The sequence below is a fragment of the Citrus clementina genome, unplaced genomic scaffold (assembly GCF_000493195.1).
Source record: "Citrus clementina cultivar Clemenules unplaced genomic scaffold, Citrus_clementina_v1.0 scaffold_6, whole genome shotgun sequence".
Classification (NCBI taxonomy): Eukaryota; Viridiplantae; Streptophyta; class Magnoliopsida; order Sapindales; family Rutaceae; genus Citrus; species Citrus x clementina.
In genome coordinates, this window is record NW_006262139.1 from 20831162 (window position 1) to 20844065 (window position 12904).

Consider the following 12904-nt stretch of genomic DNA (forward strand, 5'->3'; position numbering starts at 1 on the left):
TTATAATAACTTTTCACATTGTATATTTTTCTCTCGTTGTCCTTAGCGATCATGATATTTTTTATTTTTCTCCGATGCATGAATTTTCCACGTAAACTTTTATATTGTGTGATTAGTTTCATTCTTTACTTATCTTTTTTTATTTATTATTTGTTTGATATTTTTAAGGTTTCCCTTGAAAACCTGCTATCATAAATGTTAGATGAAATTGTAAAAAATGAGTGAGCAACAAAGAGTAAATTTATATTCTTAGTTTAGCTCTTACTTGACAACAAAATACTTAAAAATTCTGCTATCATATCTTCATATTGATGATTGCACATGACTTTATTTCGTTGTAATTGCATGTCGAAAAATTTAGAAATTTCCTGTCAATTAAAAATGAATAAAACGGAGGTGTACAAAATGAAAACAAATAATAAAATTAAAAAAATCTACCACGTGAATTTATGTCTTTGACATGCTGTCTGTACAATTTGGTCACAAACAATATTGTGCTGGCAACCGTATAGTTCTATTTGTCTGTTCTTCCGAAACCACCACCACTTGGTTTTTTTAATCAAGACTCAATTTCCACGAGCCCACATATATTTAATTGGATAGAGATATCAAATAATAATTAACCATGATTTGTGATAATAAATTAAGTTTAACTGAGAAAAATTGGGTTAGAAAGACAAAATCAACTTGCAAGAAATTATGCCAAAGAACGAGCTATATATAGAGGCCCGAGTCTCACGGCTCCATGCATTTAAAAAACAAAAAATTAAAAAAAAAATAATTCTTGGGGGTTGATATATAGTGATTATTTATAGTTAAATTTAATTAATATAACTATAGAGATGAGTCTGAACTCTGAAATGTGGATTGTTTGTACTCCTCATATTTTATGAGACAAACGTGATAGAAGCAAGAAATAATTTTTAATGGCAAATAGTACTGTCCGAGCTACTACTATTTGTTTCAACGTCGTTTTGTCTTTTATTTAATATGCTAACCTAACGCTTGTAACGCATCATTTAAACTAGTACATTTAAAACATTCATGAATATAAAATCTTGCATCATTTATATTTTTAATTTCTGTTTAGTATTGTGAGTGAAAGTGAGTTTTAGCTGCTAAGGAAAATTTGATAGCTATATAATAAAGACCATTACTTGTCGAGTAACAAATATTTCTTACCATTTTCATAGCCAATTTTTCAATAGATATATATTTTAGCAAATAATAAAACGTGCTGTCCGAATCAAGCCACAAGTGTTTACAAAAGCACACACAATAATAATAATAATAATAATAATAATAAATAAATAAATAAGTAAACAGACAATTAATACTAAGTATTGAAAATTTTAAAAGACCAAAAATATATTATTACAAATACAAGACAAAAAAGTTAACATGAGAAGGGACCATCATAGTTTCTTTCTTTCTCTTAGTCTTTTCCACCCGATGGAGGGACAATCATAATTAATTTGCTAATTATTTGTGCATATACAAGCATTCAGTCTTCAGTCATTCCGTTGAATAATATGATTTTTTGAAATATACAGTTAGGTCCAGGCCCAATATGTTACATGATTGTACACAACGATTGTCCATGAATTTGTAGCCCAACTATGACCCAAAAATGGCCGGCCTTTGACGCTTTAGTAGAAGTGCGGAACTTATTTTCTATTTTTTCATTCAATATTACACATTATACTACTGTTAGGTCGTTTATGGTTGCTTTTGATTTAATTGTTAAAAAGTAAAAGTTAATTTTGGTATTTGATAATTTTTTTTATAAATCACTTTCGATAAAATTATTTCATTCTACAGCATATTTTGAAAAGCTAAAAAAAAAATAGCTTTTCAAAATCTAATTTTGAGAATTACTTTTGTATTATAAAAATTTAAAATTATTCTTACTAATTAATAAATAAAATTATTAACTTTAAAAAGATTATTATTATTGCTAATTATAATGAAACAACAAAATAAAAAATAAAATTAATAATAGAGGATAATCATTTTAGCTATCAATTATTATTTGTACATAATAAAAAATATTTTCTACACATATTTATAAATGTTTAAATAAATTTTATTTAGTATTATGTTTAATTCATATATTTTTATAATAATTTAATAATAAAATTTACTAAATACATATGTCTGTTTTTAAAACTCACAACATTTTTAAAAATAAAATTTACTAAATTGATTTTCTTTACATTTAATTATTTTTATAATATAGTTAATAATAATTATTTTAAAAGTTATAGTATTGCCAAAATGACATATAATTGAATTTTGAGTTATAATTGTGGTAGGTTTTTGCTTCATTTATATAAAATAAATCATTTGGTGAAAATGAAACAAATGTTGTGTAATTATTTTTTATTCCAGGACAATTCTTTATGTAAACACTGTTTGATAAAAAAAAACAAATGATAAAATTTGAGAACTTATCAAAATATAGATCACCAATGGTTTGCATTTTAATTTTAATTTTTTTTGTTCACATACATGAAATTATCCGTAAGAAAAATACAAACTATTTAAAGGAAAAGATGAGTTAGTGACCTATTTTTTTTGTGAATAAAAATGAATAACAATAGAAATTCAAAAATTTTATCATGATGTGGACCATGTGGTATATGTTAAATGATAGATGATTTTTTTTTAATAAATTTTATAGTGTCGCTAACTTCTAACTAATGTATGAATGTCAAATCATTGTAGGAAATTTTTTAAAAAAGTGAAATTTTTAATCTACCCCCAAATAAATTGACATTTTGCATCGCATCCTCAAAAAAGTTGACTTGTTGCACCGCGCCCCTAGTCCGTTATTTTCTCAGTTAAGTTTAACGGTGGAGGGATAAAATTGGAAGTTCATTCCTTAAATTAATTTTAATAGGAATTCTCTTTATTGTAATTGAAATAAAAATCTTAAAAAAATTAAAGGAAAAATAATAGTGGCGACAATGTATATGTAACAAGAAATTTTTTTTTTTGCAATTGAAATAAAAATCTTAAAAAAATTAAAGGAAAAATAATAGTGGTGACAATGTACATGTAACAAGAAATTTTTTTATTGCAATTGAAATAAAAACCTTAAAAAAATTAAATGAGCTAAAAAATTTGTTTTTTTTTTCATAGAGGGGTATTTTTGTCATTCAATTAAAAGTTAGACGAAACCGTTAGAAATAACTGAAAAATTAACGGAATTAGGGGCGCGGCGCGGTGCAACACGTCATTTTATTTGGGTGCGCGGTGTAAAATGTCAATTTATTTAGGGGCAGGTTAAAAATTTCCAAAAAAAAAAAAGGCCAAAACGGCGTTAAGTGAGTGCGTATTACAGTTCATGCGCTTTTGCAGACCAACTAAAACCCTAGCTCACTATACGTATATATAAACCCAGACATAATATGTACCTATATTCTCTTGCTCGCGTTTGTGTTGAGGATCCAGAGCCTCCCAGGTACTCTTCTTTCAATATTTTATGTTATTTCTGTTGTAGACTATTGCGTTTTAGGGTTTTGTTCTGTTTATTTATTTTGGTACTTGAATTATTAGAGAAAGAAGAAATGAAGGTGGTGGCAGCATATCTGTTGGCTGTTTTGGGAGGAAACACCAGCCCTTCCGCCGATGATATTAAGGGAATCCTTGGCTCTGGTATTTATTTAATCTTTTATTTTAATCATGTTGTTGTTTTTTTTAAAAAAAATAGGGTCTGTTTTCTTATTTCTTCATGCCCTTTTAACCATGTAAGCTTGGAGGAAAAACATTTAATGTCAACATTTATAATGGAATTGTGGTGTTATTGATATGCTTAGCCAGCACTAAATTGGATCTATTGAACTTGTTTTGTTTAAAAATAATAATAATAATCATGACCCTTTTGTTCCAATTTATTATTGTGGAGTTTGAATTGTGTCATTCTGGTCTTTGCTTGTATGCAGCTCTATTTATTTGAAACTTACCATCTTTATCTTTTTGGAGTTTAATGAATAGCTCTGCTATAGTATAGGATGAGCATTTGTGTTATTAGTAGAGTATTGAGAATGTGGTATTGTTGTCATTCGTGCGCATCATTTCATTCTTGCACCTGAAGGGCTGAAATATGAATCTGTTGTGCAGTTGGAGCTGATTGCGAGGACAATAGGCTTGAGCTCCTTCTATCAGAAGTTAAAGGCAAAGACATAACTGAGCTTATTGCATCTGGGCGGGAGAAATTGGCCTCAGTGCCTTCTGGTGGTGGAGTTGCAGTTGCTGCTGCTCCATCTGCCGGTGGTGCAGGCGCTGCCCCAGCTGCTGCTGAGGCCAAGAAAGAGGAGAAAGTGGAGGAGAAAGAAGAATCTGATGATGTAAGATTTACTTGATGCCATCTATTTTTTATGAACCAACTTTTTAATTTGCATACCACTTGAGGTCTATTTTCAGCTCAATGTTTATGTGGTTTGACTTACTGATTTCTCAGATAGCCTAATTGGAAATTTTTAGCTGGTTTAAACCTATTCATGGGAGTAATAAAGTGATTGGCATTTTTTTTTTGGTGCAAAGTCTCGTTCTTCATGTGACGAGATCCAGAGTATGTATGTTTGTTTGTTCACCCAATATGGAAAATTCTTACCTAATTGGCTTTTATCTTCTTGTTGCAGGATATGGGTTTCAGTCTTTTCGACTAGAGAGCTCTTCAGCATTTTTTTCACCTCTTTCTCCTCAATTGGGAGCTTCTAACTGGACTTAAAAGTTTTGTTATTTTGGAGTTCTGTAGTTTTTAGTTTATATAATCCTTAGATGAAACTTTTGACGGGTTAAGTTGTGGCTCCATATTGATATGCTGCTTTGTTATGCCTGTTCAGAGATTTATATATCTGGCAACTATCATTTTCTATTATTTCATCATACAAATGACTCCATGGATGTTTCTGTCAGAAGTTTAGATCCATTCCATGTTCTGCTTGAATGGAAACATATGCAATTGACTTTCCGTCTGTTATGTGTCAACTTTGTTTGCCCATGCTATGCTCTGTGATTGCGGCTGGACAGCCAAAACGCTCACATCTGTTGCTGGTCATAATTGACTTATTGATCAGAATTCATATTGAAGGATCATTAATTTTCTATATTCCAGGAGTTATTATCTCTTCTTTGAAAAATGAGGAAGGTCTAACACGACTATGTTCGAAATAACCCTACCCTAATCCATGACAGATTAGCTTTTGTGCAGCTGGGATGAGCAAATATCTGAAACAGCCGCGTGATATCAGCATTTGAAAAGTCATGCCTAAGCATAAGTTTATGATTATCCTCATAATGTTCCAAGTTTATATTTATTCAATCAAATTAAAGTGAAAATCGCTGGAAACCAAATTATAGCGTTTATTTAACCAAATCCCAAACGTAGACTTACAAAACCAACAAGTTTAAAAGCAAATAAGATATATTTTTCAAAACAGTCGCTCTGAAATCACAATATTATTATCCCCTCTAAATAAAGCATTCTCAGATCTTGCTAGCAAAGGAAAGACCCTCATTTTTCAGCACATCCAAGCTTTCAACTGAAGGTTGGACCCTAGCAACTTTGGCAATGGCTTTGTTTTCTTCTGGAGTTCCACTCTCAAGAAAAACCCCAACAACTTTTCCATCTTTGATCCAGTATGTTCCAAACTTATGGGTTGCTGATGCCAGATCGTTGTCCCCAAACAGCACGGTGTCACCGACATTGTCTCCATAGAACTGCCATGACAGATCAAAGGCACGAGAATAGAAGTATGGGAGATAGTCGTATCCAGTAACTGTTTTACCTCCCTCAGTTGCCATGATGGTCTGAAAAAACAAGAATTTATCACTCACATACCACCCTACTCATTCAAGGAGGACACAGTAATAAACTCTGGCCTTGAAAATGTCAACACTACATATTACTCAATAGAAATCATGAAGAATGACGTACTATACCTTCACAGCCTGCTCAGCTGATTTGCGGGCATGGTCAACATGCTCAACTCTTCTCATTTCCCGGTACAATTTCATAGGGAAAGTCGCCACATCCCCTACAGCGTACACATCATCAGCACTTGTCTTGAAAAAATCATCAGTCTGCGAATAATACATCCAGTCATAAGCATGTGATGTAAGAAGTGAGCCAGGAAAAAAAAATCAAAAATTGTAAACACTATTGATATTTGAAGTCATAGTAACCTCTATGCCTCCTTTATTCTCTGCAACCTGCCCTTTAAATAATGATATAAGAGGTCTTCCTCCTACACCAACAACAACAATGTCAGCTTCCAGAGTCCTGCCGTCCTTCAGCTTCACTTCTTTGACCTGAATGATGAAAAGAACATACAAAATTAATTCAATACAATCAAAACAGCCTTGGTTATGCAGATGTTTGACCATTTACCTCTCCATCGGCGTTTGTGGTAAATCCAACAGCAACTGTTCCCTTAATAATTTTGATTCCTTTATTGGCATAATAACCCTCATAGAAAGCAGCAATATCCGCAGTGAAAAGACGAGGCACTGCAGTTAACAAGGTTTATATCAGGAAACCAAGAACCTACTGAAGATATCAAACAATTTGCAAGTTATATGTCCAAATTTAAACAGGTATATGGAAAACAAAGTCTTTGAACTAAAGTTCTTCACTTACTGCACCATGGTTCAGGATAAACCATGCTAACATCAATATTATTTATTTTTAAAGCTGCACTAAGCTCAAGACCAATGTATCCTCCTCCAACAACCACTGCCTTCCCATTCTTCTTTGCTTTTATTGCTTCAACCAGCTTATCAGCATCATCAATTTCTCTTAAGTAGAAGATATTTTTGGCATCAGCACCTTCAACACCAAAATCAGTCAACCGTAAAACCTGAAACAATGGCAATGTTCTTAGAAAAAAGCAACACAGGCAATGCTTTGATCTGATAGATGTCAGAGATGTTATGCTTACTGTAGAACCAGTTGCAATTACTAAAATCTGGTACTTAAAGATAAGCCCAGTTGCACTAAGGAGAGTCTTGGAAGCAATATCTGCTCTGACTATTTCCGTGCTGAGGATCAATTCGATTCCTGCAAGCATAAATCCATAAGAACCATTGATACAAAAATGAGAATGGCTTCTTTCAAAATAATAAAATGAGAATGGTTATCATTTCAATTTTCTGATTGTTAATTACGTATTAATGCTTTTGACGGCCAAAAATTTAAATAAGCATGTGGTCTTCGTTGTTTAAACTGTTAAGATCTCCAATATACAAGAGTCTTGGGCTCTGGTCAACTCACCACAAGGCTGGAGGAGATTTTGGTTAAAGTTTGAGAGGGTAAAAGAAATAAAATGAAAATTATTAGAATAGCAAAAGTGCTCAACATAAAAACTGTAAGTCTGTTCAGTGTGCATGTAAATTACAATTTCAGAAACTCCCTCCCGTCTAATGTATAAAATGGGTTGAACAATTTATATGGAGAGAAAAGCATGCAATACCTTTCTCTTTGTACCACTCAGGAAGCAGTCTCTCTCCACCACTTCCAACACAGACATGGAAACCGGGAAGTCTAGCAGTTCCTGGTAAGAAAAAAGGGGTTTATTTCAAGATTACTAATCATAGCATGTAAACCAAGTTGAATCTCAAGAGTAAATGTTGTTTTCCAGTCATAACCGGCAGCCAGTGCAGCAATCACAAATAAAACAACAAAATTATACAAAAAGGTACCATGACCTACCCTCAGGGAAAAGATATGCCTTGCTAAGTGCTGGACGCTCATACGGAGCAACCTATGAATTCAAGAAAGCACGAATTAGGGTACAAAGCAGGAAAAACCGAAAAGTTATGCAGATGATAGTAGTAGAAAGTATACCGCTTCTTTGGAGATAATTGCCAGCTCGCCTGGCTTAACACCCTGCTTAGCAAACTCCCTAGCTGCATATCCCTATAAAGTAAAGGAGAAAATCTTCGGGTAAGGAGAAGAATATAATTATATCTAAAAACTGAAATCATAAGAAGCATCTTTCTAAATAAATAGATAGCTGCCTTGCTATTGATATTATTTTATAATAGACCTATGCAAAACAAAACAAAATACTCCAACTGCTGAAAAATTCATGCCTACATTAATAATCATTACTTATAATGTTGAAGTTCTTGACAAAAGGAATTTCACACAATAAACAGAATCAATTTTATCTTACATGAGACACAGAATCAATTTGATGCCAATGAAAAGAGTTAATATAAAAAAATTCTGCATTCATCAATTGAGATGATATATAAACAAAACACACTTTTCACGAAATCTTTTTTTCTTTTTCTTTTTCTTTTTTTTGGGGAAAAACAAAATTGAAAGACAAGGAAAAGAATCCGACATTTCTTGACAAAACTGAACCGAGCTGAGCAATTATCCATTACTTCATCTAGCTTGCTATGAAATTATTATAACGAGTAAACGTTTCAAACTTTTACGGCTTTTGCCTTTTCATCTTCTTAAGAGTTTCACCGTATCAACATTCAAAACGCGGCCAATACCAAAAGTAGTCAACCACTGTAATCATGCTAGTAATTGACGCATAATAAATTTAACAACAAAAATAACAATTACAAAAATAGATCTGCATAAAACCTGAATCAGACACTTATTTCAAGTTAACTTCGATGATAAAAATTAATTAAAAAAAGAATCAAATTCATATAGAGGAACAGAATAAAAAAATATTAAAGACAGAATTAAACGAAAAAAAAAAGACATAATCGATGAATAACTCACAGCAGAGACACCGCCACCGAGGATCACGTACTTGAAGCTCTTCTCCGCCATTGATCGATCGAAAAAAGTTAAATGCTCAACGATTTCTGTTTCTATTTATAGTGAGAAATTAGGACGATGAGGAGTGAGCTGCGTGATTGGACCGATACTTATAGGCGACTTGGCTCCTTAGTGGCTGACCTTTGGGTGTAATGGTGCCATTTGGGAGAGAGTGGATGTTTACACACGTGGCGGTCTTATAGCCGTCCATCGCTGCTGACTGTGCAGCGGCCACGACAACATTAACGGATGATTTTTCATTTTTTCTTCTTTTTTTTACTATTTACTTGCCTATTTCCACGACAGATATTGTTATTTTCCAGATCCAACTCCGAGATTTTATTAAAAACTATGAGATGAGATAGTATGATGCGCTGGCTTTATTATGATGTAACGACGGCTTGGTCAAGCCTTGTTAGTTTTTCATTGGAGCCACTGAAAGCAATCAAAGCATGCTTCTTTTAATCTTTTTCTGTATTTTTTTAATAATATGAAAATGGTAGTATGAAAAGAATAGCAAATATTTTAAACTATTTTAAAGAAAAAACTTTAATTTTGAATATTGTGTGGAAGACTAACCTTTAGAATAACAAATTTGATAGTGCAGCTTAATTTCAGTTTAATATATTTTCATATTTATATGTACAAAAAAATAGCACAACTTAATGTGGAGATCTTATCTCTTGATTTGTCAATTGTCCTTAATTTTCTCCAATAAAAAAGAAAGAAAAAAAAGTAATTAAAGGCGTTCAGAACTTAATCATTTATGTTATCCCTTTTTACCAAATATATATGATTAAAATTTAAAACGAATAATGTCTCAAAATAGGTCCGCATTCAACGTTACATTTTTTGTGTTCACGTTGTAATTATTTAACTCCACAAGAGTGTGAACGGTATCTTGTACTTTTGAGTTTGACCATCACTTCTAGTTCAGTACATTGGGTACGCGCCAAGAGTCAAAAGAGAAAAATTATTAGAAATTGAATCATAAATATTTTAGTTCTTTCAAAGGTTTTAACTTTAACTTTAAGCTTTTTTTTTTTTTTTAGTAAGTTGTGTAATTAGGGATGGCAAAAAAATCTTAAATTTCATCTATTTAGGATGATATTAGTCCGTATTTTTAGGACTGAATTTTAAAAACGGACGTGATTTGGAACTAAAAAAATATTTATCAATCTACTATATGGGACGAGATTGAGATCTAAGTCAAGATTCCGTGGGATCCCATTTGTCCCATTTAATTTTTAGAAGAAATACTATATTAATAAAATTAAAAGTAAGTAAAATTAAACTAATGGTTAATGAATAATGATTCAAATAGTATTACAAAAATATACTCTAGCCCAAGTAACAAACATAATCCCATTTGTTGTATTATTTTTAGTTTGATTAAATAAATCTAAAACAAAAATATTAATTTGGAAACCTAAAAGTATTTTGACTTAAAACTGAAAGAGAACCACTTGTTGCTCATCCCCAATTTTTGCTCGCCTTCGGCCACCTCATCTAGTATTCCGGTAAGTTTGCATTTAACTTCTCTTTCTTTATTTTTGAATATATTTGTATTAGATTTTTTATTATTTTCTCAAATATATTGTATTTGATTCATAAATTAAGTTGATTGTTTATAGCTTGGTTTACGAAAAGATGATTATTTATTGCTTGCTTTTATGGAAAGATAATTGTTTATTACTTGGTTTACGGAAAGATGATTGTTTATTGTTTGCTTAATGAGTTCTTTTATACTTATTATTTCTTTTGTTTATAAAAGTTATTATTTCATTATTTGTCTCATTTGATTGTTAACATGTTTATTATATGCGTGAGGTTTTTTCATTTATACAAGATTTCGTTAATTTGTTCCTTTTTTTTTTCTCAAGATGAAGGATTTAAAACTTCTATCAAAATTCTAACATTTGTAGAGGAAGAAGAAGTTGATGTAAGGATGAAAGAGATTCTAGAGGTAAGTAATAATGTTTTTAAGCGTTATTAAATGCATATTAAGTAATTACCAAAGTATAATATTATTTGTTTTTCTAATTTATTCTTTACATAGTCTAATTTTTATAGGTTGATCCAGAAGTATGAACTTGGAGTAGAAGAATGAAGACAAAAATCTTGGATGCTTTTGTTTTTGTTTCTCTTTTTTTTTTAGAAGTTGGATGCTTTTGTTGATTATTATATGTTGGTTTATTTTTGGATGCTTTACAATTAGTTAATTTACTTTTGGATGTTATTTTTGGTTTAATTGCACATTTTTTATTCTTATGATTGTAACGTCTATTGAGATGTTAACAATTTTATGGAATTATTGGATTAAATATTTTTTTTAATATTTAATGAAATTTATAGTATTTATTAAATGAGATATTTGGGACATTCGAGCCATTTGGTTCAGGATGAAATTTTAAACGGTTCAAAATTAGTTCAACTTTTTCTCTTATTTAACTATTCGAGACATGATTCGATCCATATTAAAATCCCGTTTTACCATTCGGGACGGAACTGGAATTGTCAAATCCCGGACTATTCCCATCTCTAACAAGGAATACTAACACGACGTGGGGTTGTGTTTCTGTCGGTCAGCACTTCGCAGCTGACACGTGATCCGAAGACTAGGGGAACGCACACACTACGCCTAGACTCGCGATCTGGTCTGGGTCAAGGGTTTTGGGCTCATTTCAAATTTGACATGTTAAAGTCCAGCCCAATTTCAAGATCAGGTTCTCCAAGATGGGAAATTGTCGTTCAAATTTTAGTTTAAGGGTCTGTTTTGTATTCTGATCATTACTATTTGGAACACTAATTACTATAGTTTGGAAGCAAAATTAATTTTATTTCATACTTAAATGATAAAAAAGCTTTAATAACTATACTATTTCTATCCAATTTATTATCTACAAAACATTATTTACCACATACTATTTATATTTATTGCATAACTATAATATTTTTTCTACAATGATGACAATTTTTAAGTTACAGCATCTCAATAATAAATAGGCCTAAATTTTTTATTAAATTTTAAGATAATTTTTTATTCTTTGAGTCCAACATTACAAATTGATAATTTAGTGAGTGCCAACCTAGAGCGATGCAAATTCGCACTCTTCAGCAACTAAGTTTTAATTTGCATATTAGCTTTCTCATTAATGGAAAGTACACAGTTCATCTAAATATAATTGGGGTGTGTGTAGGTCAGTTATGATCAGAATATAATAATAAGAAAGAGTTATCAATGATAGAAACATTATTTAAGATGAAATTTGGGGTAAAAAAGTTTAGAAAATCTGTCATTACTCAAGTGTAATAATTTTTTTAAGGATCCAAAAGGCCTCCATGGAGAATGGGCCTGAGCAACAGGGAAATTGGGCCTAACAAAATATATTGGGCCAAGCCTTTAGCTCCAATCAACGATGGCTGCTTGGTTGTTTATGTTTTTATTTTTTTAAGAAAAAAAAATTATTGCTGCATTCATTCCCTTTAATGCTCTTTCTTCATTTGCTACTTTTCAATAGGACTCACCTATGTTGCAACATAGGAGGACCCCTTTTCAATATTTATACCGTATAGAAAAAAAAATTTTAAAAAATTGTACGAATCCGTCCCTTTCAAGACTTTTTCGACTTCATTTATATGCCAAACGATCATAGTCCAATTCGTATAATTTTCGCATAGAACATTATTAATTAGTTTTTTTTTTGGATAGGTATTAATTCGTTCAATTTAGTTTGCCTATTTATGATATTTTGAGTTGTTAGTTGGATTCGTTCTCGCAATGCCGAAAATGTAACAATGAGTCAAATCAATGATATTATTAGATTTTATTGTTAATAACTGTAACGTGCCGCAACGCGAATCCCTCATTATTTAACATCAATCAGCCTTATTTCATTTAGTATTTGAAAGACTATCTCTATTGATTAGACGTGTAACCTGAGTCAATTTCTCATTAATAAAATGTCTCCTAATTATGGTGCAATAATTTGGCATCTCCACATCAACTTAAAACTCGCAACCCACTTTAATAGTAAGTTTGTTGGCCTCTCCTAGTCCTAATGAGTAATGCACTAGCGGCTGCCCATCACAGATATTAATATTTATCTC

At 31.4% G+C, this 12904-nt stretch overlaps 2 protein-coding genes across 2 annotated transcripts; one reads left to right on the forward strand and one right to left on the reverse strand.

The window, feature by feature from the left end:
• The first annotated feature begins 3371 nt into the window (after positions 1 to 3371).
• LOC18038587 (60S acidic ribosomal protein P2-4) lies at positions 3372 to 4982 on the forward strand. Its single transcript, XM_024181721.1, has 4 exons — positions 3372 to 3466; positions 3562 to 3660; positions 4126 to 4352; positions 4647 to 4982. Exons 2-4 carry the CDS (start codon positions 3573 to 3575, stop codon positions 4671 to 4673), a joined length of 342 nt encoding a protein of 113 aa, XP_024037489.1. The 5' UTR covers positions 3372 to 3466; positions 3562 to 3572; the 3' UTR covers positions 4674 to 4982.
• Positions 4983 to 5346: 364 nt separating this feature from the next.
• Positions 5347 to 8898, reverse strand: LOC18039033 (monodehydroascorbate reductase, seedling isozyme). The gene is made up of 10 exons (XM_006430198.2): positions 8756 to 8898; positions 7853 to 7924; positions 7718 to 7769; positions 7479 to 7559; positions 6948 to 7066; positions 6647 to 6866; positions 6398 to 6516; positions 6193 to 6318; positions 5950 to 6090; positions 5347 to 5817 (listed from the first exon to the last, which is right to left on the reverse strand). The coding sequence occupies exons 1-10, from the start codon at positions 8804 to 8806 to the stop codon at positions 5494 to 5496; spliced, it is 1305 nt and encodes a 434-aa protein (XP_006430261.1). The 5' UTR covers positions 8807 to 8898; the 3' UTR covers positions 5347 to 5493.
• Between the last annotated feature and the right edge of the window lie 4006 nt (positions 8899 to 12904).

Coding starts and splice junctions, on each gene's coding strand:
- LOC18038587 (XM_024181721.1), top strand. CDS start 3,573: ATGAAGGTGGTGGCAGCATATCTGTTGGCTGTTTTGGGAGGAAACACC. Junction 3,661..4,125: donor TAAGGGAATCCTTGGCTCTG/GTATTTATTTAA, acceptor TCTGTTGTGCAG/TTGGAGCTGATTGCGAGGAC. Junction 4,353..4,646: donor AGAAAGAAGAATCTGATGAT/GTAAGATTTACT, acceptor TTCTTGTTGCAG/GATATGGGTTTCAGTCTTTT.
- LOC18039033 (XM_006430198.2), bottom strand. CDS start 8,806: ATGGCGGAGAAGAGCTTCAAGTACGTGATCCTCGGTGGCGGTGTCTCT. Junction 6,517..6,646: donor TTATCCTGAACCATGGTGCA/GTAAGTGAAGAA, acceptor TGTTAACTGCAG/TGCCTCGTCTTTTCACTGCG. Junction 6,091..6,192: donor AGAATAAAGGAGGCATAGAG/GTTACTATGACT, acceptor TATTATTCGCAG/ACTGATGATTTTTTCAAGAC.